At 37.3% G+C, this 27,105-nt stretch overlaps 2 protein-coding genes across 7 annotated transcripts in view; both read left to right on the top strand.

The window, feature by feature from the left end:
- Positions 1 to 12,188, top strand: part of PNPT1 (polyribonucleotide nucleotidyltransferase 1) — a 32,085-nt gene extending 19,897 nt beyond the window's left edge. For 4 of the 5 annotated variants that reach the window (XM_007525470.3, XM_060187253.1, XM_060187254.1 and 1 more), the window contains exons 15-28: positions 104 to 140; positions 2,186 to 2,252; positions 2,331 to 2,420; positions 4,767 to 4,820; positions 5,299 to 5,405; positions 6,015 to 6,086; positions 6,164 to 6,227; positions 6,777 to 6,860; positions 7,131 to 7,214; positions 7,940 to 8,046; positions 8,131 to 8,186; positions 9,586 to 9,664; positions 10,001 to 10,048; positions 11,930 to 12,188. In XM_007525470.3, coding sequence (XP_007525532.2) covers positions 104 to 140; positions 2,186 to 2,252; positions 2,331 to 2,420; positions 4,767 to 4,820; positions 5,299 to 5,405; positions 6,015 to 6,086; positions 6,164 to 6,227; positions 6,777 to 6,860; positions 7,131 to 7,214; positions 7,940 to 8,046; positions 8,131 to 8,186; positions 9,586 to 9,664; positions 10,001 to 10,048; positions 11,930 to 12,088 — 1,108 coding nt within the window. In that variant the 3' untranslated portion in view covers positions 12,089 to 12,188. Of the gene's footprint in view, positions 1 to 103; positions 141 to 2,185; positions 2,253 to 2,330; positions 2,421 to 4,766; positions 4,821 to 5,298; positions 5,406 to 6,014; positions 6,087 to 6,163; positions 6,228 to 6,776; positions 6,861 to 7,130; positions 7,215 to 7,939; positions 8,047 to 8,130; positions 8,187 to 9,585; positions 9,665 to 10,000; positions 10,049 to 10,969; positions 11,024 to 11,929 lie in introns of all 5 variants that reach the window. The other variant, XM_060187252.1, reaches the window with a different exon arrangement.
- Positions 12,189 to 17,812: 5,624 nt separating this feature from the next.
- The window catches only part of PPP4R3B (protein phosphatase 4 regulatory subunit 3B), a 50,356-nt gene continuing 41,063 nt past the window's right edge, over positions 17,813 to 27,105 (top strand). Inside the window, exons 1-2 of one of the 2 annotated variants that reach the window (XM_060187251.1) lie at positions 17,813 to 18,625; positions 19,958 to 20,013. In XM_060187251.1, the coding sequence (XP_060043234.1) occupies positions 18,484 to 18,625; positions 19,958 to 20,013 (198 nt within the window). In that variant the 5' untranslated portion in view covers positions 17,813 to 18,483. The remainder of the gene's footprint in view (positions 18,626 to 19,957; positions 20,014 to 27,105) is intronic. The other variant, XM_007525468.3, reaches the window with a different exon arrangement.

The following is a 27,105-nucleotide window of genomic DNA, read 5'->3' on the forward strand; positions in this document are numbered from 1 at the left end:
ACTGTCACAAGTATCCATTTTTTAATACCTTCAGTATTTATTCGTTTACTGAAGTTAATTTGTTATCAGTGTGATATTTTTAATGTATGTTTTTTATTTGTAGTGGGATAAAAGATAAGAATTTCATGCTGCACTATGAGGTAAGGCAAAATTTCCCCATAGATAAATGCCAAAAATATAATACACTTTGTTGTTTTATTCAACATATGCACTAATTCATATTGTGGCAAACAGAAGTGGAACTTTTAATATATCTCAACTGCGAAATCACCTCCCTTTTAATTCATTTAAATATTTGTATTTTTTTTAAATATATGGAAAGTAGAACTTCTCTAGTAGTATAAAAATAAGCCTATCTGTACCTTGTAGAATTAATTAGCAGTTGATTTAAAGTAACAATAAATGCATACACTCTTAATAAATTTTTTCAGTCTCACATTGAATCCCCCTACCACCATAAGCCAAGAGCTGAACAGTGCTCTGGTTAAAAAAAATAATAATTAAAAAAAAATTCTCTTTTGAGTCTGTGATTCATCCTAAGCACAACTAAACCTAAGAGACCACATATAGCAAATAAAAATTGTGTTTATTTTTATTTTATGAGGTATAGGTAGATAAAGAGGAAAAAGGAAGATAGAATAAGAGAGACAGCCACACCACCACTCCACTATTCAGTGAAGCTTCCCCCTACAGATAAGGACCAGGAGTTTGAACCTCAGTCATTAAGCATGTGCTCAACCAGATGCACCACCGCCCAGCCCTAACATACAATTTTAAAGCATACATCCAAGATGGCTAGTGTAAAGTCTCTTTATTTTCTTCCCCCCGCCCCCACCAGAGCACACTGTTCATCTCTGCCTTATACTGTTGCTGAGGGTTGAATCTAGGACTAACAAGTTTGAGGCATGAAACTCTATTAGATAAACTACTATACTGTGTCCCTGGCCTCAGTTACTTTCACTTTTGAGTGACTCTTGTTGGTTGCCCAGAATCTCAGTTTTGTTGGATTTACTATAACAGAGAACATTTTATCTAGAAAACATGCTAGAGAATATCCACAAACCTACAGATACTCAAGGTTTTGAGTCCTGTTTAGAATTCTATTCTAAATATTCCCAAGTGCTACAGAAACCAAAGAGGAAATATAAATGAGTGAAGAATACAGTGAACTGAAGAAAACATAGTAATGTTTAAAGGGGGCAACTATGAAAAATACAGTTTGAATTTATTACTGGAGGGGGAGGTATAGACATAGAGGCAGAAGGATAATGAACCGCCTCCAGGATTATCACTGGGGCTCAGTGCAAACAGTACAAATCCACTGCTCCTGGTGGCCATTTTTTTTTTAATTGTATAGGAGAGAAAAATTGAGAGGGGTGAGGAAGAGATGGAGAGAGACCTGCACCTGCAGACCTGCTTCACCACTTGTGAAGTGACACATCCCCCCTGCAGGTGGGAAGCCGGTGGCTTGAACCGGGACCTTATTGTGTTTGTACTGTGTGCATAAGCTGAACCAGGTGTGCCATTGCCTGGCCCCCAAAACATCACAGAAATGTATGGCTGCCAGGGAAATTGTTTAATGTAAGACTTATATATCTAAGATTCCCAGATCTGTAGGTACTGGAGTGGTATTTTATATTCTCATTCTTTCATGTGAAACACTGTCTCATATGAAATAAAAATATTTTAAGGGATGGGAATAGTATAATGGTTATACAAAAAAGACTTTTATACCTGAAAAAAAAAAAAAAGCAGTGAAATACATGACATAATCCATTTAACCATCAACTTCAAACCCTGATTTCATATACAAACTAGAAATAGCTACTTCTTAAAATTTGCTATCCACATGTTATATCCAAGTTTTGTTTATATATTAGACTAATGTATATTTTCTTTGAAAAATACATTTAGTTACTTTATATAATTTATTTTTTTTAATGAGAGAGAGAACAGAGAAAGACCAGAGCATTTGTCATCTCTGGTTTAGGGTACAAGAGAATTGAGCCTGGGATGTTGGGACCTCAGGCATGAGAATTTTTTGCATAACTATTAACAGTCTTCCCTGCCCTTTGTTTTCTAGCAAAAATGGGATCCTGTTAATTTGAAACTTTTTTACTGCTTTGATATACCACAGCTGTGTGTGTTTGGTTTATGTTTAGTTTTGTTTTGTTTTTGTCTATAGTTTCCTCCTTATGCAACTAATGAAATTGGAAAAGTCACTGGTATAAATAGAAGAGAACTTGGACATGGTAAGTAGAAGTCTATAAGCTTATGTAGTGTTTTCTTTTTTTACAGAGAGAGAACTGGTACTTTTTTTTTTCTTTTAGGTGCTCTTGCAGAGAAAGCTTTGTATCCTGTTATTCCCAAAGATTTTCCTTTCACCATAAGAGTCACATCTGAAGTCCTCGAGTCAAATGGTAAAGTATTAGGATATATATATTTATGTGAATATATTTTTATTGCTTTTCTTGTTACAATGTGAACATTCTGTAATTTCATCACAGCCTTTTACTTTCAAGTGACTTTCTCATTGTGTCTCAATTCCCTTTTAAATAACATACTCTTATTAAAACAGTGAGCTGCTTATCATTCTTCTGTCCCAGTAACATCCAGAGACAATCCCATAGGGATTGTATGTGTACCAGTGGGTCCCGCACCATATGAAGTAACTCTACTGTGAATGCTAGAGGGGATTGTTGGCGCTTATTGGAGCTTTGGGGGCTGACCCAGAACCTTTCATTTTCCCTGTTTTGCCTAGTTCCCCTCAGTTATGATCCAAGATGCAAAATCATTGTCAAGAGAGTAGAATATATTTTTCCACCAGTGGTATAGGAGGGTGCCTGATTTGCTGTGTATCTGACTCAGGCTTGATCCCACAACACTGGAAGAAGTTTTGGTGCTATAGTCTTTCTCCTCTTTGCTCCTTCCTATCTGGGAGGAAAAAAAAAAAAAAACAGCCCAGAGAATTGAAGCCTCCATGACAGCAAAATAATAATGATTAAAAATAAAGAATATATTTTCTGGGCTGGGAGTACAACTAATGGTTATGCAAAAAGACTTTCATGTCTGACGCATCAAAATCCCAGATTCTATCCCCAGCATCACTATAAGCCAGAACTAAGCAGTGCTCTGCACTGGTAAAAGAAAGAATATTTTTCATAGTCAAAGACCACACTCCCGGTTATATTCAGCTTTTGAATGTAATGTTACATTATTTTATTAGGATAGTGTTCAAATCCATTGCAAGAGAAAAATGTATAATTATACAATTGTCTGGATCACATTTCTTAGCTAATGAGTTGTTTTGAAAGCAATATAAAATACTTCATGTGTCTATTAAAATGATGACATCTTTTAGATTTTTTTAATATATGTTTATTCCCTTTTGTTGCCCTTGTTGTTTTATTGTTGTAGTTATTATTATTGTCATCGTTGTTGGATGGGAGAGAAATGAAGAGAGGGGGAGAGAAAGACACCTGCAGACCTGCTTCACCAGCTGTGAAGCGATTTCCCTGCAGGTGGGAAGCCAGGGGCTCGAACCAGGATCCTCATGTCAGTCCTTGCACTTTGCACCACCTGCGCTTAACCCTCTGCACTACCGCCCGACTCCCTAGATTGTTTGTTTTTTACAAGCTATAGAGCAAGGCTAGCTTGGAGAGGAATGACCAAAACAAATGGGGATGAAGCATCTGTCATGTAACACAGATATATGTGGTTACCACAGAGGGAGACTAACTTAAAACATTAAATTAAAAAAAAAAAAAAACAGTCAGTGCATCAAAGTATATTCATTAAAATAAAAGAGAAATGCTGGTCTCCCCAAGACATTCCTTAGGATAATCATACCTTTAACAATGCTGCCCAATATAAGAGTACTTTCTATGATGAAGGAAATTCTGCCTATGCTATCCAGTTGAAGCACTGAATTTATTTCATTTAAATTTTTATGTAATTGGCAGGAATAAAGCTGGATGGCGTATGTGCTTTGAATATATGAGGCCCTGGGTTCAGTCCTCAGCACCAAAATAAATTAAGTAGTTGTATGTGGCTAATTACTTATTACTAGATTATGCCCAGTTCTGTCGCTTGTGGCTAAGGAGAGATTTTATTAAGTACTTTTTAAAAGGAAAGGAGAGGGCTGAGCAGTGACACACTGGGTAGAGCACACACATTATAATGTGCAAGGACCCAGGTTCAAGCCCTGAGTCCTGCCTGCAGAAGGAAGCTTCACAAGTGGTAAAGCAGTGCTGTAGACGTCTCTCCTTTCCTCTGTCTCATCCGTGCCTCTCAATTTCTCTCTGTCTCTATTTAAAATGTAGAAGGAAGAGACGGTGGAGGAAAGAGTTGGCAGTATAGTTCACCTGAACAGTGTAATTTTTTTGTCATGTGAGCACTACAGATTCTAGCCCCACCCCTAAACGTGAGAAACCTTTCTGTATTATCTTTGTCTCTCTCCCTCTGTCTCTCTTATTTTTCTGTCTAAAAAAATGGGTTCAGAACACTGAAATCCTGACAATGATGTAATAATAAATATATTATAATTGAATATTCTTAGTGGATACCAGTAGCTACTTTTTAGATTAAGAATCAATATACTGGTGGTCAGGGAAGTAGCACAGTAGATAAAGCGTTGGACTCTCAAGTTCAGTCCCCAGGAGCACATATACCAGAGTCATGTCTGGTTCATTCTCTCTCTTATCTTTATCATTAATTAAAACGTTAGTATGCTATAATTTTTTTTTTTTTTTTTTTTTTGGGTACAGGGTCATCTTCTATGGCATCAGCATGTGGTGGAAGTTTGGCATTAATGGATGCAGGTAAAAGAGTTAATATCTCAAGACTGCTATATATATATATATGTCCCTAATTTGTATAAAAGACTTCTTTAAATTTGAAAATTAAAGTGCAGCTTCAACTATACAGATAATTTGCTGTAATTTTTATTTTTTAATTGAAAAACAGTATACTGAAGTTATTTGTTTAACCTGATGCTCCAGTAAACTCTCCTACCTTCCAAAAGGTTTAGAGCTCTGACATTTACTCCAATCACCAAGAAAGTTTAACTAGTAAGCAGAAATACTAGGAAGCATAAAGGAAATACTAACTGTAACCTCCCAGTCAATTTGTGAGAAAGGAAAGAAACAAAAAGGCCACCAGGAATGATGGACCTTTCCTGAAAGCACCATAACCTTGGTTGCAATAAATAAAATTACATAAAGTGTTAAAAGAATGGTAATATGTGTGTACATACACAGGCAGAAGTACATACTACACAGTTTTTTTTATCAATTATAGGGGTTCCGATTTCATCTGCTGTCGCAGGTGTGGCAATAGGATTGGTCACCAAAAACTATCCTGACAAAGATGAAATAGAAGATTATCGTTTGCTGACAGATATTCTGGCAAGTATATTCACATTCTCAAGTATTCAGTGGGAATTACACAAACTACAAGCATCATCTGCTTAGAAGAATACTAGTACACAAGGAATAGAGGTCCTTTTTCTTTATTTGTATATCTGCCTTGGATTGTATAGGATATGATTTTAAAATATATGTTAGGGTATAAGTATTGCTCACTTAAAGGCAATCTTAAATTAATTCTTTTGCATTTCTAGGGGAAAATACAATCTGAAAATAAGTGTTCTCTGATAAGATATTTGCATCTTAAAAGTGAACAGGGGGGCCAAGTGGTGGTACAAGGGCTGGGATTCAAGCACCAACCCTCCCCCACCCCCACCCCACAGAAAGAAAGCTTCACTGTTGGTGAAGCAGCAGTATTTGAAAGTATCTCTCTCTCCCTAACTCCCCTTCTACCTCAGTTTCTCCCTTTCTAACCAATATATAAATGAATAAATAATTTTATTTTAAGCCATAACCTTGAAACAGTAGTTAAGAAATTTCTTTGTAGGTTACCTTAAAGGATTGTTTACTTTTAAAGCCATTTATTTTTAATTCCTACAATAACCATGAATTTCATTTTTAAAACTATCATTTCTTAAATCCTTGAAGGGAATTGAAGATTACTATGGTGACATGGATTTCAAAATAGCTGGCAGTAGTAAGGGAATAACTGCATTACAGGTATTTTAAACCCCATTTTAAAAAATTATAATTAAAGTGTCATGAATCAACATAAATGTTGGTCTTTTCTATATTAGGCTGATATTAAATTATCTGGAATACCATTAAAAATTGTAGTGGAAGCCATTCAACAAGCCTCAGGTAAGCCAAGCCAGTATCTCTGTTCATCATTTACACTTTATTAATGAGAGTTATAATTCCCATTATACTTATTATAAGCAGACATGCTATAAAGTATTTAGTACTATAATATTAAATATTTAATACTATAAAATAATACTTTATAAAATAAAATTTGGGACCTGGCAGATTATGTAGCAGTTACATACCAGACTTGCATGCTGGAGCCCCCAGGTTCTGCTAGCACCTCTATATGTTACAACTGAACAGTGCTCTGGCTATTCTTACTCTCTTTCATTCTCAAATTATTTATTTATTTTTTGAAACACAAAGAGTGAAATTTCATGTGACAACCTAAATCAAGAACTGATAAGTTTTAAGTGTATAATTATCAATGTGGAAATGAAAATCCACCATAAATATTTATGAATGAGTGAAGTGTCAAGGTAACTGCAATATGGAGATGTTTGATTGCTGAACTTACGAGAGTTTAGATCTTATTCTATTAACATTGTGCTACAACTGATCATATTTATGAAGTTATAAATTTCATTGATTTTTCTCTGTTAGTGGCAAAGAAGGAAATACTACAGATTATGAACAAAACTATTTCAAAACCTCGAGCATCTAGAAAAGAAAACGGACCTGTTGTAGGTAATTCAATAAAATTATTACAAGTTTCATAAGATAAACATTAATATATGAAAGTAAATTACTATTTAATTTTTTTAATTCCATACAGTAAAAGTATTAAGTACGTCTGTAGTTAAAATACTTAAATTTTGTTGAGATATAAATCTTGGTGACTTTAGTCAAGTAACTATTTCACACTGAAATACTTTACATGTGATCAGGACAAATACATATCTGAATTACTTATGTTCTTATTATATTATCTATAATTTTGTCTACATTCCATTTCAGAAACTATTCAGGTTCCATTATCAAAACGAGCAAAATTTGTTGGGCCAGGTGGATATCATTTGAAAAAACTTCAGGCTAACACAGGTAGGAGTTGTATGAAATTTGGGGTTTTATTTTTGTTTTTTGGATATACACAAAAATTAAAAGGGTAAAAAATCACCTTTAACTATATTAAAAGGATAACCTAAAATTAGGTTGTTTTTATTTTTTTTTACCACATTTAGAAATTAAACATTTAGAGAAATGTTTCACTTTAGAGAACTTCTGCTTAATTTTCTTATATATCTTCTACTGTGTTTAAATATTAGTTAAGACTGATTTAGAGACACCCCCACTCCCACTTCAGTAAGTAATCTTTGGGTTACCTAACACTTACCAGCTTTTGAGAAGAGGGAAAGCGAGTCCCCTTAACCTGTCGCCATTTCTTAAGATTGAGAAAGTGACATGATTTTGTCCTTTGTTATGTTTGCCACTCTAAAGGGAAAAGGGGAAAAAGAAGGGATTCAAGTATATTTTCTACTCATAATTAAAAGAGCAAAACCAAACCCTCCAAAATTGGAACTATATGTTTTATACTATCAGATTGTAAGCTACAGTACTGCTCAATAATATGTCACCAGGCCTCACCACAATTGGAGTTATATGTGCAACTATTGGCGAGTGAATTTCATCATTCTTGAAAGTTATTAAGCATAGCACAACTGTGCCCAGCCACCTCCAGATCACTCTATACTCACATCAACTTTTAAGACTACTCTCCACTGGGATGAACAGATTAACTCTAATATATTAAATTATCTTTTTTTAAGGAGTTACTATTAGTCAGGTGGATGAAGAAACATTTTCCATATTTGCACCAACCCCCAGTGCTATGCATGAAGCAAGAGACTTTATTACTGAAATCTGCAAAGATGATGTATGTATAGCATCTTATAATTTACTTTTTCTTCTACATTTCATTACTGTCTTCCTTAACTTGTGGTTTATTTTGCACTTGCAGCAGGAGCAGCAGTTAGAATTTGGAGCTGTGTATACCGCCACAATAACTGAAATCAGGTAATAGCAAGTAGCACACTATACTGGTTTATATATGTTTTATATTAACAAGCCCATGTTGTTGTCTGCTTATTTACATGATATATCAATTTCTAAAGTCATAGTCTTTTTAATAGTGATTTAATATTGTTCTACAAAGTTACAGGAAAACCACCACCAGAGCTCTGTGTCCCCATTCCCTCCACTGGAAACTGCAGTGGTTCTCCCAGGGTTACAGATAGTAGGTTGACTATTACTTCTATAATTAATTATATTTTTACCCATTTTTTTTCTGGGCATTTTTTGTAACATTTCTCCCCCTTTGGGAATATGGACCAAAACTCCAAAGTTATAATTTTTGTTATATATGTTTATAGATTTTCAGTAACATGGTCTCTATTACAATTTTACCACTAGATTCTTCTAAATAAAGTGATTTGTTTATTTTATTTATTTATTTTAGAGAGGAGGAAGAAATAAGAGAAAGAATGAGAGGTACCCTGTTTCACTACTTGTGAAGTTTCTTCCCTGAAGATGGGGACCACCAGGGGCTTAAACCTAGGTCCTTGTGCATAGTATTGTGTATGCTTAACCAAGTGTACCACTACCTGGCTCCTAGTAAATGAAATTTTTTTAAATATTTTATTATTTATTCCCTTTTGTTGCCCTTGTTGTTTTATTGTTGTAGTTATTACTGTTGTCGTTGTCATTGGATAGGACAGAGAGAAATGGAGAGAGGAATATTACTGTTGTCGTCATTGTTGGATAGGACAGGGAGAAATGGAGAGAGGAGGGGAAGCAGGGGGAGAGAAATATAGACACCTGCAGACCTGCTTCACCGCTTGTGAAGCAAATTCCCCTGCAGGTGGGGAGCCGGGAGCTTGAACCGGGATGCTTACGCCGGGTCCTTGCACTTTGTGCCGTGTGCGCTTAACCCGCTGCACTACAGCCCGACTCCCGTAAATGAAATGCTAACAAGTTTTTGTTCTAATTTAACCTCTTCCTTAAATAGTGATCTAATCAGTTTATAATTATGTATATTGTGTTGTCAGAAAAGTCATGTCACATTTTTGCATAGGGAAACAGAAAAATATGTCATGACTTTTCTGACAATCCAATATTTTAAAAACATTTATGTCATTTCAGATTTGGGGGGAAATATTATGAATTGAAGAACATGGGTTCCAAAAGCCTTCCCTACACACTTTTCCTCTATCTTTCCTCACTCTTGATTCACAAGTATCAAGTTTATTTTAATTGATAAATTAAGTATTATTAGATAATCAAACATTTCACAGTTATAAAAATATATACTAGAAGGGTTTGGGGCTTTTTTCTTTGTTCTGTGAAAACACAATCACAGATGATTGGTTCTCAATAGACACAGATATTTCAACCAAGTTTATTTTCTTTTTTATAGAGATACTGGAGTAATGGTTAAGCTATATCCAAATATGACTGCAGTACTACTTCATAATACACAGCTTGATCAACGAAAGGTAAAAAAAGAGAAAGGAAAAAAATCTTTTAAGAATGGCCTAAAAAATTACCATAAATAGAAGCAAAACAAGATTTTGCAGCCAGGTGCCACAGAAAGCTGAACTTTGTCACACTGGTTTTTGGGTGAAGGGAAAAATACGCTTTTACAAATACAGTACCCCATATTTAAGTAGATATTCACAGTAGTTATAAGTAATGGGGTAGCTCACTTGTAATTTTAATCATTTTAATAACATTTTACAAACAACAAAGCTTTTCTACTTTGGAGAAAGGATGTACTACCATGAATACTTGTTTATTCTATATGACGACTACATATTATCCTGTTCTTACAGATTAAACATCCCACTGCTCTAGGATTAGAAGTTGGTCAAGAAATTCAGGTACATGTTTTCAGCCTTTCAACCTTAATGTTATAATGCTGCCTTGAGGACCCACAAAATAGTTCCCTTGTATAGTATATTGCTTTGCTTTGTGAGCGACCCAGATTCTAGTCTGGCTTCCACTGAACTGAAGCAAATGTCAGTGCTATGGTCTCTTTCACTCTCTGACTCTGTCTCTACCTTTGAAAAAAAAAAGAAATTTTAACTAAAAGCAAACTGTGATTTGTAGAATTTATATGCAACCTTTGGGGGGGTGCTTAAACAGACTTACTGAAGATTGAAACACTATTCTTTTTCTCAAGGAGCTTAGTTTAGTTAAAACAACCCCCTTAAGAGCTTTTAAAAATGGGGGGGAGGGTAGGTAGCATAATAGTTTTTCACAAAAACAGTTTTGCCTAAGGCAAATCCCAAATTCAATCCTCAATACTACCATAAGCCAATACATAAGGGGTTGAGTGGTGTCACACCTGGTGGTGGAGCCCCACACATTGCAGTCTTCAAGGAACCAGGTTCAAGCCCCCAGCCCCCACCTGCAGTGGATTTATAGTGCAGGTAAGAAAACCCCATGATAACCCTGCTAGATATAGATGCAGTTTATTTAAATAAACTGCATTTAAATAAAAGCAATTCTGTGATGGCTACCAGAGTTAGTGATTTAGAAACTGGGCATGAGAACTTGATAATAAAAATGTGTTGAGTGCTTTGAATATCATATTTGAGGATTTGAGATTTCATTTGCTTTGAATTTCTTAAGACTAAAAGTTTTCTAAAAAGCCACATTTCCCCCTTGCCCTTTAAGGGCAAGCTAAATAAACTTCCAGTGATGGTCCTTTGAGCAGTAATCTGAGTGGCCTCAGTGTAATTTATAGAATTTAGAGCACACTTAGGTTCAGAAAACCCTTGTCTTGAATCCTTCACCAGAGCTTTGACTGACTTTAGTATACAAAGCTGGCCTGGACAGCAGTAAAAGCCAATGTGAGTATGTAACAGAAGATTATAATAGACAATTAAATGTCCACCCACCCCCCTTTTTTTAAATTATCTTAATTTATTGGATACAGGTAGCCAGGGGAAGAGATAGGGAAAAAGAAAGACACCTGCAGCCCTGCTCCACCACTTGCAAAGCTTTCCTCATTGCAGGTGGGGACTGGGGAATTGAACCTAGGTCCTTGTGCATTGGAACATGTGTGCTCAACCAAAACCCAGCCCCCATATTTTTTTATTAGTAATTTAATATTGATTTACAGAAGATAACTGGGTATAATTCCACACCTTTCTACCACCAGAGTTCTGTAACTGTCCATCTATATTTACATATATTTGCCCATTTTCTTCTTTGGTCCTACCTTCTCTAACTCACACCTACTTCTGAGTGTCCTTCCCATTTTTTCTTCCCCTCCTCTCTCTGGGTCCTGATGGAGTTCAGAGCACTCTGGTCATCTTCCCCTAACATTTACCATCTGGGAATATGAATTTTTTTTTTTTTAAACCAGAGCACTGTTCAGCTCTGTTTGATTGAGCCTGGGACTTCAGAGCCTTAGGCATGAGAGTTTCTTTGTGTAACAGTTATGCTATCTACCCCACCCTGGACCAGCATTCTCTGGGGGATGCAGATGGTGGAAAATCTGGCTTCTGTAATTGCTTCTCTGCTGGGAGCAATTGGCATTGCAGGTCTATCCATATCCACAGCCTATTTCTCTTTATTTTTTATCATCACTATTTAATCAAATTATATTATATGTCCACTTAGCACTGATGCTTTTAGTGTACAAGGAAAAACATTTCCCTTATTTGTACTATGTGAATTTAAATTCATATCATCCTTTCAAATCTGGATGTCGGCTGTTTTAACTTAAATGTAAACTTGCTTCTTTAACACAGGTGAAATACTTTGGACGTGATCCTGCTGATGGAAGAATGAGACTGTCTCGTAAAGTGCTCCAGTCTCCAGCTACAACTGTTATCAAAACTCTAAATGACAGAAGCAGTATTGTTATGGGAGAGTCAGTTTCACAGTCATCATCTAATTCTTCCCCATAAATTTAAGAGACTTCTAGAGTGATACTCTATAAGCAAATTGTCGGTCATGTCTTCTTGTGTAGATTTATATATAAATATATTCTAATTATTTGTATTGAAATGCTCATTTTACATGTCCCTTTTTTAATTTCAAGAGTGACCTATATTTTTATTCTTACTTGAATTATAAATCACTATTATTAAACATAAACCAAGTAGAAAAGATTACCCCTTAGTTTTTGATTCAGAAGATTAGAAATAATTATTTTGCTAATGACAATGGATCACTTCCTATATGTCCTGTTTTCTTCATTATAGTAATGACAGTTTACTCAACTTATGGCTTACCTCTTTATCCAGCTTTACTAGACTTGTATACAACTATTTCATAAACTAGAACTTGCTATACTCAAAGCCATTCTCTGGTTTTTTAGCACAGCTGCCATACACAGAGTTGAAGGAACTAATTTGATCAGTTTTTAATGATATCCTGCTGTTCAAATTGATGACATATTATACAGCAAAACCCTACTGGAGTAAATATTATAAATGGAAGTAACATGATAAAGACCATTTGGGATAAAATGGTCCAGAAGGGCCTGACTAGGTAATCTCTGAGCAGAAACTTAAAAGAAATGGAGGAAGATATGAAGCCACTTAGAGGAAGAAATAATGAGATAAACAACTTTACTCATCCTCTGGTAACTTCTACAATAAAATTAGAAAGCAAATTTTTAAATACAAGCAATAGATATGCAGTGCAAGATGATAACTTGTCTTTTTTTTTTTTTTTAATGAGAAAGACTAGCATACTGCTAGCTTTAGCATAAAGTGGCACCAAGATCTAAACCTTCAGCCTCTAGGGTCTCAGGCATAAAAGTTTGTGCTGTTACAGACACAGCTATTTTCCCTGCCTGCAAGGGGATAATTCCAAAGCATTTCATCAGACAAGAATGTACTTGGTCCAGGAGGTGGCAAAATAAATCTTCACACTCTGAAGCCTGAGATCCCAAGTTCAATCACTAGCAGTGTATGTACACTGCTACATACCTAAGTGATGTACATACCTAAGTGATACTCTAGTTCTCCTTTCCTGATAATAAATAAAATCTTTAAAAGTGTGTAATTGGTGGGTCAGCTGGTAGGACACCTGCCTTGCCTTGGAAAAGCTATGGCATGTGTGAAAGCTATAGTACTATAGTTCTTTCCCATTCTGTGTCTCTTTCCATCTGAAAATGTCAGCCGCAATTAGTCAAACTGCACATGCACAAGGTCTCAGCTACATCAGAGAGAGCATGCACATGCAAACAAATATACTTGGTTTGGAAGGAGAAGTCATAGGGTGGGGGTAGATAGCATAATGGTTATGCAGAGACACTCAGATCAGGGACTACTAAGTCCCAGATTCAATCCCCTGCACCACAAGTGAGCTAAACAGCGGGCACCACAATCATATGACAAGCTTTTTTTTTTTTTTTTTTTTTTTTTTTGCCAACAGGGCTAATGCTAGGTCTCAGTGCCTGTATGACTGCATGGTTCTTGATGGCAACTTTATAGAGAGAAGGAGAAGACAGAAAAGAGTTATTTACTGCAACACTGTTCCACTACTTAAAAGCTTCCTTCTGCAGGTTTGCACCAGGGGCTTGAACTCAGGTCCTCGCACACGATAGATAACCTGTGCATTTTACCTGGTGAACTATCACCCAGCTCCCTTGTGACAAGTTTTAACAATCGTTTACAAAATCCAGATTTATGAGAATTAAGACTACAGTGGCAGGCAGAATAAATGGGGATGAAAATATATCTTGATATCAGACAGAAACCAACCTAAATTAAGCAGAAACAAATTTACCACAGGGTTATGGATTTACTTCACAGAAGTCAATCATATTCCTTGTGTTAGAGTGGAACTAGGGAAGCCAAGCCCTCAACAATTAAGACAGTCATCCCTATACCTTTTGTTAGTGATTTATTTAATCTCTCCCTCCTCATTAATAAATATATATAAATAAATATCTTTTTTGTTTTTAGATAGAGGCAGAGTGAAAGAGATTATAGCACCAGTTTCTTTCAGTGTGGGAGACAGGTATGAACCTTGGTCATGATTACGCCAAAGCAGCACTGTCCTAGTGGACTATTTCACTAGCCCATAAATAAATCTTTATAGAAGCATTCTTAACCATATTTCTCCCATGGGATCATAAGTCCATGGAGCCAAGGGATATATATATATCCATCCACGACCCACTCTCCTCTTTAGACCATGATTTAGGCATGCTAGAGTTCCCTGTTCCAAAAGCCTATTGTGTTTCCAAGGTCTGCACAATCTTGCCGAGATCTGTCTTCCTGAGAAGGGATAACTACTAAGGAATGTAGACAGGGCTTTGATAGAAGGCTGAGGTAATCTATGTATATTGTGCAGAGTGCAGGCAAGATAAAGCTGAAGCATGAGAATAGAAGCCTGAAGAGTTCAAGAATGCTAATTTGAATCTGGCTTCCAGGTCATTACAGGAAATATTTATCAAGAAATAACAAGACAATGTATTTTGACAACTAGGTTTGAAATACGTATTTAGAGTTATGAAAGTAAAGCAAGGGGACCAGCAAAACCAACCCTTGGTAAAACAAAACCACTAAGGTTGCCACAGAGGGAATGCAATAGAAGGTGGAGAGATGTCAGTACTTTGGTAGTGGACATGGAGTGGCAGACTTTCTTTCAAAGAGGTATGGAAACACATACCTGCATCATACAGTAATGTAAACCAATGTTACCTCAATAAATATAGCAAATACTCAGACTCATGGAATGTGATCTTCAATTTGTACTTTTATCCTAGGCCCTCTAAATATTAGGGGCTTACTACAATTGAAGAGATAACTAAATCCCGGTGGCCAATGGAAAAGAGAAAGCAAAAGTGAAATGCTGCTGAGGGTCCAACCAAGGGTTTTAATGCTTATTTCTCTAGATCAGTAGTTGGCATATATTTGTCTTCTTACACTAGAATGTAACCATAAGGGAAGGCTGGAGGGGCCCAAGTGGTGGTGTACCCAGTAGAGCACTAGGCTATGTTCTGGGCACCCTAGAGTTCCCTGTTCTAAAGCCAGTACTGTCCAGGGCCTGCACAGTCCTGTTCCCTAGCTCTGTCTTCTGGCACATGTTACAATACACTTGGACCAGGGTTCAAGCCCCTTGTCCCCACCTACAGGGGAAAAGCTTCACAAGTGGTGAAGCAGTGCTGCAGGTTATCTCTTTCTCCCTCTCCTCAATTTCTCTAGCCAACAAAGAATTTTTTTTAATGAAATATTAAAGAGCAAAAAGGTTTTCATGTCTGAGGCTCAGAGGTCCCTGGTTCAATTCCCAACACCACCATCATAATCCAGAACTAAACAGTGTTCTGGCAATAAAAAGAATTTATTCACTGTATATATAGAACAGTGTCTAGGGCAGAAGAGATTGCATAATGCTTATGCAAAGAAACTCATGTCTGAGGTTCTGAAGTCTCAGGTTCAACCCCCTGTATCGCTGTCACCCAGAACTAAATGGTACTCTGGTAATTAAAAAATACTGTCTAGCACATAACATGTGGTCAAGATATATTTACTGAATGATTAAGTATATGAAACAACTCATTTCATAACTTGTCCAGATTTCTACCAAGCATAATACTAACCTGCCCCTGCACTGTCATGTGTATTATAACTACTTAATTCAAATATATTTTCTTTTTTTCTCCTTACAGTGTACAACTCAGCTCTGGCTGAACCTGGGACCTCAGAGCCTTGAGTCCATTTTATTTAATTTTTTTAATGAAAAATGAAAGGGATAGGAGAGTGAGAGAAAGAGACCTGAATATCATTCTGGTGCATGTGCTGCATGGAATTGAACTTGGAATCTCATGCTTGTGAGCCCAACACTTTTTCCACTGTGCCACCTCCCGGACCACTATACCTTTTTTTTTTTTTTTAATGTGTGTGAGATTGAGAAAGAGGGGTAGTTTCTGGGTTTTTTTTTAACATTTGTGTGTGAGAGAGATTGTAAAAGAGAGGTAGAAAAAACAGGAGCACACACCAGGGCACTACGCTATCACATGTGAGGCCAGGAAATTCATAACCTCATGCTTGTGCAACCTCCCAGGCCACAGCTGGAAGCCTACATTCTAAGGTCCTTTTTAGATTAAAAAAAAAAAAAAAAGGAAACAGATGTTAGCACACCAGATTAAGTGCTCATGTTACCATGCAACAGGACCCAGCTTCCAGCCCTGGTCCCCACTTGATGGAAGGAAGCTTCACCAGCTCGCACCCTATATACCCCACCCCGCGCCCCCAATTTCTCTATCAAAATAATTAAAATAAAAACTTATAAAAAATAATAAAACTTGTGCGTTCAGATTTTGAAATCAGAATTTACTTTTTTTTTTTTTCAGGCACTTGCCCTGTGTGAGACACTGTCTCCATGATGGTAGATAGCACATGGTCAAGCAAAGAGACTCACGCCTGAGGCTCCTAAGTCCCAAGTTCAATCCCCCACACGACCATAAACCAGAGCTGAGCAGAGCTTTGCTAAAAATAATAAATAAAATAGAGAGTCGGGGGGTAGCGCAGCGCGTTAGGTGCACGTGGCACAAGGCACAAGGACCTACGTAAGGACCCCGGTTCGAGCCCCCAGCTCCCCACCTGCAAGGTAGTCACTTAACAAGCAGTGAAGCAGGTCTGCAGGTATCTATATCTTTCTCTCCCCCGTCTTCCCCTCTCTCCATTTCTCTCTGTCCTGCCCAGCAACATCAATGGCAACAATAATAACGGTAAGGGCAACAAAATGGGAAAAAACAGCCTCTAGGACAAGTGGATTCATAGTGCAGGCACCCAGCCCCAGCAATAACCCCGGAGGCAAATATATATATAAAGTCTCACATCTTAGAGAACAGCTGATGAGTGTCCACAGATAAGTGAGCCAGACCTAGTCATGACAATAACAACTCTAAAAATGCGCTGTGGGATCAAGATATGTCTCTCCACTGGATTTTTCTTTTTTTCATCTTTCAGGCTAACAAGTTGTAAAGAACTGGCAACAGAATAATGAGCCCATCTTTTAAAATAAATAAACAAAAGACGGATAAAGACTGAAATGAAGTACTGCCCAAGGCATAACTTCCAAGCCCCGCGCAGTTTGACAGTGTAAATGTCAAGCGACTTCTGCCATCGCTCATTCAGCACTCAGGTCCTCAGAAGAAGTTCACGCAAAAAAAAAAAAAAAAAAAAAAAAATGTCCAAGAGAAACACAAAAATATCCAACAGCCTCATAGACGTGTGAGAAAGGCCAACTCACCGTCACTCTTCCTAAACTATCTGACCACCTATTTCCGCAGTGACAAGCACGTATTTTCATGAAAAGGAAAGTGTTTTTCAATGAGCAGAAAAAAAAAAAAAAGAATAAAAAAAGCGAAATGCTTTGGCGCGAAATAAGAAACTGACATAGCCTTAGGATCCGCAGAACACGTCCTGAGGAGACGCTTCACTGTGACCACCTCCCCGACGAGTTTCAGGTCGTCTTGCCCAAAGTCCCTCCGTCTTCACGGAAAGAACTTTAGTCTTTTTTTTTTTCTCCTACAGGATGACAGCGTTGCCATTAAGTAGCGAAGGCATACCGGCTTTTATGCCCCCATATTCTGGGGTAATACATTCCAGTGATACCTACCTCTCAGGTTTGCTTTGCTTTTTTTTCTCCACCCCCCTCCACACACCCCCAGAACTGTGCCCAAATATTTCTCCTGAGTGGCGGCCAGCCTCCAACAAGATGAAACTAGACGTTCAACCTCTCAGCTCGCAAGACCTGCCCAGGAAACAAAGTCTCGCGCCACCAGACAGAAACGAGAGTTCAAGAGAACCACGCCTCTCCGACGAGATCTCACGCTAGCTTGCAGGAACCAGAGCAGAGGAAGTCGACTCTTAGGGCCGCCCACTACATTGCCGTACCCAGTCTCGCGAGAGCGCGGAGTAGTGCCAACCCGGGAAGTACAAGCAGAAGTAGGAGCGTAGTGCGTTGGGCTCGTCGGCCTCCGTAGCCCCTGCTAGGACAGCCCGTGCGAGCCCGCTAGGAGGAAGAGAAAGGCAGAGAGAATCGGGTTACAAGATGGCGGATCTGTAGTAATTACCGCGGCGGCGGCGGCGGCGGCGACAGGAGAGCGAGTGAGCTCTCGGGGGCAAAGGGTGGGAAGGGAGGGTGTGTGGGAGGGGGAGAAGTAAGAAGTAGTTGGGACTTCGGGCTGTGGCTCTTGTTGCCTCTTCCCGCCGCTGAACCTTTGGAGCCATGGTGAACTCGGGCCTCTTCGGAGCCGCCACTGCCATCTCTCAAGAGTGAGGGGCGCGGACTCGGCGAACGAGGAGCGGCGACTGGCGTGGTGGGGACGGCAGCCACCATGTCGGATACGCGGCGGCGAGTGAAGGTGTATACCCTGAACGAAGACCGGCAATGGGACGACCGAGGCACCGGGCACGTCTCCTCCACTTACGTGGAGGAGCTCAAGGGGATGTCGCTGCTGGTTCGGGCAGAGTCCGACGGTAAGGTTATTGGGACGGTAGAATAAAGAGCCAGTGCCTGCGGTCTGGGCACAGCCCTGGGGTTGAGGCCCTGGGTCGGGTCCCACCACCTCTTGGGGCAGCGCCTTGGTCTAGTTGTACTTCTTGTACGGCTAAAAAGGGGGGGGGGGGACTACTTTGTCTTTATTTATGCTCAGAAGGCATCTCTCTATTCCCCCGCCTCCTATCCCGATTTAGGGCTTGACCCCTTCCTCTCCGTTCTTTTTTTTTTTTGGGGGGGGGGGTGAAGAGGAGGACGGTGTGGGAAAGCAGCGAGGAGAGAGAGAGACAGAGAGACACAAAAGTGATCTTGCCCTGGAGAGCTGGCTCGCCTCCCCCTTTATTATTTACTTATCCGTAACATGGTACCAAAGATCTGGTGAGACTTATCTTTCTCCCAATGAGCCCCAGTTGCCACAGTCGACAGGTGCTGGGGGGGAAACCATCAGGCTCCTTTTCCTGGGGTCACTGCAGGCTGTTGCCACGATACATGCACACACTGCACGGGCATGTTTAGCCTGAGAGACCTTTAGGCTGTCTTTACAGAGGGTGCGGTTAATAATAATAATAAAAAGGAGAAATGGATATTTTACCTGAACAAGTGAGGATACCAAGGCAGAGTGTACACTTGTAGTCGCTAACTTATTACTGTACGAATCATATGTGTTTTTAAATTGTAAAATATGTGAATTGTAATGAAAGCACCTTTCTCTTTGTAATCTGATCGCCTTGACTTGAGCAACCGATATATGTAGGTGATAGAAAAATGACAGCCTTAGATTTAGTATTGGTGTATTTTGTATGCTGGAGTTTTTAACATTTTACTTAAGTAATCATAGACATATATTTATACATGAGGTATTAATGAGGTCCTTTTGGTATTAATGAGAAAAGGATGAAATTCTGTAAATCGTGTACTAAATACTTAGATCCTTGTGATTCTTTGTAATTTGTTTTATTTGATAACTGGAAATGCAATAAAATAACTTGTTAAAAAGAGTTTGGCTTCAAGTGGTCATTAGACCTTTTTTTTTTTTCATTTCAATAAAACTGCTAGTTATCTCGTTATGCTTTTGGTTTGAATGTTGGGTTTAGATGGATTTCTTTTTCCACTGTGGGCGTATGGAATAGAATAATATGTTCTAGATAAATAGGGACTCTTGATCTGAAGAGAAAAATGTGAATTGGAACATATTTGATTGTTTTAGGTGTGTAAAGTGAAGAGAGCATTCAAAAATGGTGAGTTTTTGATATGTATTCTTATTTTTATTTTCCAGGATTTTATAAATTGACTTTTTTTTTTTTTTCTTTCAGGCTCATTACTCTTGGAATCAAAGATAAATCCAAACACTGCATATCAGAAACAGCAGGCAAGTAGTTGTTTATCTTTAATTTGAAAGGCTTCATCTGTGGTCAAGGAAGTATTAAACTGACAAAGAAATGTTCAAGAAAAAAAACATGCTTGGTAAACAGTTACAGATCTTACTTGTTTCCCTTACAAGTTAGAAGTTTCAATCTGAAGAGAAAGTTTTTGTACTGGCACTGATTTACTTTTAAGTTGGGCCACTCACAATTGTAGTTAGAATACAATGTGTTCATTCGTTTTATTTAACTGCAGTTAGCCAGGTCTCTTCTATACCCTGTACACTAAGCCATTTATTCTCAGTCACACTTAAAGAAAACGGTATAAAGGGAAATTCAAAGAGGTACTCTTTAAAGCAAGGAAAGCCTGTTTGTGGTGTGAAATTACATACTTTGGCTAAAGTAAAGGTAGAGTTTTTGAAGTGAAAGGCTTTAAATCCTGTTCTTTAATTGTATATTTCTAATATAATCAATGGATACTGCACAAGATTGTACATTACCAACTATGTAACATTTTCTGTTAATATTTGTTGTGTTATGGGGCATTTTGGGGGAGGGGTGAAGTGGGACAGAAAACCAATGTTGTGTTTTAGCATGCCTGATTATTTCACCTGAAAATGGCAGCAGTGACTCAACCTCTTCTTTACTCTATGAATGTTGTCATTTTTATTAAGAATATTTCAAAGTTAAAAAATACAGAGAAGATTATGTCTGTGTAACACAACCAGAAATCAACAGTGTTAACATTATACCATATTTGTTTGCAATCTTTTTGTAATGTTGAACATTGTGGATAGCCATAAAGCCCCTTTTGTAACTATCCATCAAATCCATTTTTCATCCTTCCTGTAGGTATCCACTATTTTGAAGTTGATGTGTATTTCTGTACATGCTTTTATACCTTTTCTGCATATGTATGTATCCATAAATAATATGTAGTTCTATTATGTGTTTTTAAATTTTAACACAAGTGATCTCATACACTTACATGTATTCTGCAGCTTTTCAATTTTTTACTCGATTATTTTAGCTATTTGTTCATGTTAACAGTGTAGATCTAACTGGTTTCCTTTAAAAAATACTGTTTAATATTCTGTTATATGATATACACCTACTGTTAGACATTTGGATTCTTTTCAGGTTTTTTGTTTGCAGTGTGTAAGTTGAATGTAGAAGAGATTGTCAAAGAAAAAGATAATTATTTTAGTATTATATTTGCATTATCAGTACCTATTCTCTTCAAGATCAATGAAAATTTGGATGCCTGGAAATAAATATTTGGAGGAATGAAAATTATGCCTATTTCACAGCTCATTATTAGTAAATACTTGATGTTAAAACAATTGTTTTATGCTTGCAATATATTCTTAATCTGTGCTTTGAAGTATTTTTAATTTTTGCAGTATTCAATTAGGTTTTTTTCTCTAGTTAAAAATATTCTTTTTTTTTTTTTTTTAGGAAATCTAATTAAACCTTTGTCCTGTGTTGAACACTTAAATGTTTCCTATACCCCTTAGCTGTTTTTAAATAGACATTTAAATAAATATTACTTCTGAGCAACCAGGAACATGGTTATTCCCTACATTTGCACTGAATTTTGCCAGATAGCTATTTGTGACTTTTTTTTTTTTTCTTTAATTTTAAACAGAGCACTGTTTGACTCTGGTTTATGGTGGTTGGGGGGAGGGGGAGTTGAACCTGGGACTTTGGAGCCTCAGGCATGAAAGTCTCCTTGCATAAACAGTATGCTATCTACTTCTTAACCTCTTACCCTATTTGTGACTTCTTTTGTCACCTGGGCTTCACAGCTTCAGGCTGACATTTATCTTTTTTTTTCTTTTTTCCTTTAGATAGAGATACCACAACACCAAAGTTTCCTCTACTACCATAGGGTTCAGGAATTCATTACCACAGACCACTGGGTCATTAGCATGTAGACATCTTCCCAACTAAGCTATCTAGCTGGCCCCATTACTATCTTCTTGGCAATTAACTTTAATGCAAAGTCTTCTCAATAATTTATGTACCCGAAAAATAACATAGTAGAGGTTTGCATATGAAACAGTCCAGTAGCATCTTTGAATTTTTTAGAACTTTGGGACAAATTTTCACATACAATGTTAACTTCTATTTGGAAATTAAAATATTATGTCTAAATAGCACCCTCTGGAGCTCATGCCTGATTATGTGAGTGCTACATATAATATACCAAGGGAAGAACCTCAGAGAATGGAATGGTGCAGTGGTGTCTCTGTTCTCTTTCCCTGTCAAGTAAAACGAGAAATGTTGACCTAGGAGCAGTGTAATCTCAACATACACAAGACCCTGACACTGATGACAGTTTTTTTTTTTTTAAGTTATAAGTAATATGGGAGAGAGGGCATTTGAAAAAATTCTGAACATATATTTATTAAGATTGACTTACAGTCAGTTAACCAGGGGGGAGGCGTGAGGAGGGAAAAAAACCCAGTGCATTACTCTGGCACTAGTAACGGATTGAACTCAGAAAAGACCTCATGCTAATTAATTGCATTTAAGTATTGGGGGGGGGGCATGCTATTTTTGTTGTTTTTCTAGTTTCTTAGTGATTTAAAAAAAAAAAAAAAAAACCAGAGCAACTGCAGCTCCCTGGTGATGCCAGAGAGCTTTGAGTGCAAAAGTCTTGCATAAACCTTGGGCCCTAATCCCTGTAGTTTCTTTAGAGTACCCCTACATGCCATACCAGCTCAGTCACCCTGGGCTAATTTTTTTACTTAGGGTGAGGGAAAGACAGGAGAAAAAACTGCAGCACTGCTCCACTGTTCTGGAGCTCCCCAATGCCATTCATGCTGCTTCCATGTGTTATTGGGCCTCAAACCCAGGGCCTCTGCTCATGTTAAGGTGTACATTCTACCCAGTGAGCTATCTCTTAACCCTGTCAGATTTGTTTCTAAAAGAATAATGTGGGGCGAATTTGTGTATAAAAAGGAGAGACTTATGTGATGGAGTTTCTTGTTTTATTGTCAGGTATGTGTGTATGTGTGTTTCCGTTGTTCTTCCACATTTATTGCGCTTCTGTAGGAGCCAGAGAGTCATGAGAATTATGTAAAACTTAGTTTCTTTATAGTAATTGTCCTTTTTTCATTCTTTCACCAAAGTCTTGTACAATCTACATTTCTTGCCAAGTTTATACAAATTGTGATTTCCAGACACTGATATTTTTATATCCATTAGGAATATATTTCTATTTTTTTAACAATAATGTAATTTTATTTTAATTTGTGACTAGTGGTGGTTTACAAGATAGTGAGATTGTAGGGTATAGTTCCACACAGTAACTATCACCAAAGTTCTGTGCCCTCATCCTCCCAATAATAACCACCATAGTTTTCATAAAGTCTTAGAGACTGTTTTGCAATTCATGTGTTTCATTTCTCTAGATTCTACATATAAGTGAAAACATCCTGTAGTTTTTGGGTTTTTTTTGTCTCTTATTTTGCTTAGCATAATCTCCTTCAGTTCCACTCATTTTGTCCCAAAGGACACAATATCATTTTTTTTTTTATTGCAGAATACTATTCCATGGAGTTTATATTCTATAGCTTCTTTATCCAGTCACCTGTCAATGGAAATTTAGGCTACTTCCACTCTTTGGCTATTGTGAATTCTGCGGCTCTGAACATCGGGAGGTGCATATAGGAATATATTTCTTAAATGTCACAATTTTTAAAAAGTCACAATTTATTATTTAATAAATTAGGACATTTTTTATTTGCAAAACTTACATGACCAATAATGGGTTTTTAAATTGGAAAAAAAACTGAATAAATGAGTTTACTCATAGAGTACAGGGTATTTTTGCCCTACTAAAAATACATTGAATAAGTTTAGAGGGGCATATTTAATGTTCTTAACATTTCAAATATAAACTGAGCTAAATACTAAATAGTGAACTCAGAACCAATACTCCCCCCAAAAAACAAAGTACTGCTTTTGTGGGCTAGGACTCAAAATAATTTAGAAAGACAAGGTGACTATCAAATTACACAATGTTGATAAGTCATGCGTTTTCATTTTTCTTGCTTACTGGCCACAATACTAAAGTAGTCAAAATATATTTGCCCTAAAGGAGTCAACTAAGTGTAAGTAAATACATTGGGAAAGGAAGAGATTAAGTGATTCTTCAGTGGAACATGAAATAAAATGCCTATTGTACATGTCAAATTTTTAAGTTATTTAGAATTTACATAATTCATTTTCACTAAATCAAAAATATGGTAGAAGATCTTCCATTAGTTACAATTATGTGTTAATTGGATATAAAATGGAATTATAAGAAATCCCTCCGCCTTGGTTTTATTGTGAAATAAGACAGATGATATAACTGCAGAATGACAAGAAAATAACAAGTAACTTCAGCAAGTAACTAAGATACAGTAACTAAGATACAGAGACATTGTTTCTTGTGTGGTACATAACAGTCAAGTTATTCCACAAATTTGGGTAGTAGAATATATAAAAAATGAAAGAAGAATTTCAGCCATAATCATTAAAATAGACTCTACTTTCCTTGACGGTGTCTGCTAAAGTAAAAAAAAATAAGTAGTAAACCTTCTGTAAAAGTCAAACCTGTTTGTGGTAGGAACTTTTATTTTTTGAGAGCTTGCTTTACTAAACAAAAGGGAGTCACTGTAAGTTCCTGAGTAGAGTCCTAATATGAAGAAAGTGATTCTGTGTTGTGGAAGAATGTGCCAAATGTCACAAATGATTAATGGGGTAGGGGGGTCTAGAATGCTAGGAAGCAGACCATCTGTTTGCATCTGTGATAATTCAGATGCAAGAATGAGTGTTCTAAATGGGTTAAAAGAGATAGAAATCAAAGGTTACCTGTAGTGTTTTTAAACCTTGGAGCCTGAAAATAATGATTCCAGAAACTGGGAATTAGAGAAAAAATTAATCTTTTGATTTGAGATATTTTAAAACAATTTTAATACATTGTTGAAAGTTCCAAAGACATTCCATACCATAGTCTTCTCCACTTTTTTTCCATCCATGTAATTGCCTTTGGTGGAAACCACCAATATTAACATTTTCTTTATTCTCTCTAGGTTCCTAAAGGGATTATTTCTTTTGTTTTCCTTCCTACCTTGACTTTACAGTTCTGGGCTGCCTTTGTTTAGACAGATAAAGAAAGGAGGAGGAGAGATACTACAACACTCTTAACTCCGGGCTCAAACATGGATTGCACACATGGCCAAGCAGACAGACTATCCTAGTGAGCTATTTGCTGGCCCTCTTCCTAGAGGTTTTATGCACATGTATATACATATGCAGTCACATATATTTACCTTTTAACATGCATGGTAGCATACAAAATAGTATTTTAAGGTGTGTGTGTGTTTTATCAGAGTATTGCTCAGCTCTGACTTGTGGTATGGGGGATTGAACCTGGAATTTAGGAGCCTCAAGCATGAGTGTCTTTTTGCATAACCATTATGTTATCTCCCTGCCCTTGTTTTTGCTTTCCCATTTAGATTTTGAAATAATAGTAAAATAATATTTGGGGGAGTTGATTTTTTTTTTTTCAATGACGTACATTGATTTGAGTTTGGCTCTTTTAAAAAAAAAAGAAAAGAAAAAAGAAAAGATTTTTATTTATGAGAAAGAAAAGAGGAGAAAGAACCAGTTATCACTCTGGCACATGTGCTGCCAGGGATAGAACTCAGGACCTCATGCTTGAGAGTCCAAAGTGCTATCACTGCGCCACCTCTAGGATCACATGAAAGTCTTTTGGATGACCATTATGCCATCTCCCTTACATTGGTGTAGGAGATTCTAATTCAAGTTATTAAATGCTATTTTTAGCTACAGGAGGGAGTCACCTTTGAGAAAATAGATATAAATTGGAAGGAAAAAAACTTAAAATTTTTCTTTTTTAAGTTAAACTGTCCAGATTTATCCATTTATCAATTTAATATTTGGTTTATTGCTGCTTCTAGCTTAGTCACTATCATTATCTTTAGTTGTTTTTATTTTTAAGTGCAAGTTGACATTTTAATGACATTTTGACCTCCCCCCCAGGGGGGAGCCTCTCCATGCCAGCTTTTTCAGATAGAAAGAGGGAGATACCAGAGCACGGAACCTTCCTCCAGTGCCATAGTACTCCCGAGTGCTATACTGGAGACTTGAGCCTGGGTTGCCTGTGTTGTGTACATAGCAAAGCAGGCGCCCTCCCAGGTGAGCTATCTTGCCAGCTCTTCTAAAGATTTTTTAACAGACATAATCCAAAAATAATGGACTTAGAGGCTTGAGAAGCTATAACAGGGAAACTGCTTGGGATCTTGTGTCAAGTTAGACTGATGGCAGTGGAGATGGGAAGAGGTGAATGGCCTGAGATACATATTATACTTAGAGTTGACAGGGCATCCTTTTAGACATATAAAATGCTCAGAATGATCTGGTAAAGTAAAATCAGGAAAGTGAGTTATCTTCAAACCTGGGAGAAGAGAATTTCATTAAGAAGATTCCTGGTCAACCATGAAATACTGTTTAATGCCCTACTTTAAAGAGAGAGAGAGATAGCTCACCCAGAAGAGTACACAGTTAACCACACACTCAAACCTGGGTTGGAGCCCTCCACCACTGCATGATGGGGAAGCTTCATGAGTGATAGAGCAGTGCGCTGTGGTATCTTCCCTTTTTCCTTCTCTATTTATTTCCTTGGTTTCTTACCCTCTGTCCTGGGGTGGGGAGCTGATGGAATGGAGGAATCTTATAAGCATAGAGCACAAGTGATTGCTGGTAGTGGGGGGGGGGGGATTCTAGCTTTTGGTTAGAATCTTTTCACTGAGGTGAAAGTAGAAATGTACTCATTTTACTTAAATCACAGAATAGCTGGATAAAATTGGTAAGTGTTTAAGGTTTAGTCTAAGTGTCATTCATTGCAGAGGATGGACTAAAGAGTATACAAGAGAGGAGGAAAATTTACAAATTTGAATACTGCACTAAAATAGCATGAATTTGAAATAAATACAGTCCACTACTATAGTTCCAGTGCACGAGCAGATAAAATTAATAATTAGGTTGAGTGAGTAGAGATGTGTTCTGGAAGAGAACAAGTA

This window comes from Erinaceus europaeus, chromosome 3 (genome assembly GCF_950295315.1).
Source record: "Erinaceus europaeus chromosome 3, mEriEur2.1, whole genome shotgun sequence".
Lineage (NCBI taxonomy): Eukaryota > Metazoa > Chordata > Mammalia > Eulipotyphla > Erinaceidae > Erinaceus > Erinaceus europaeus.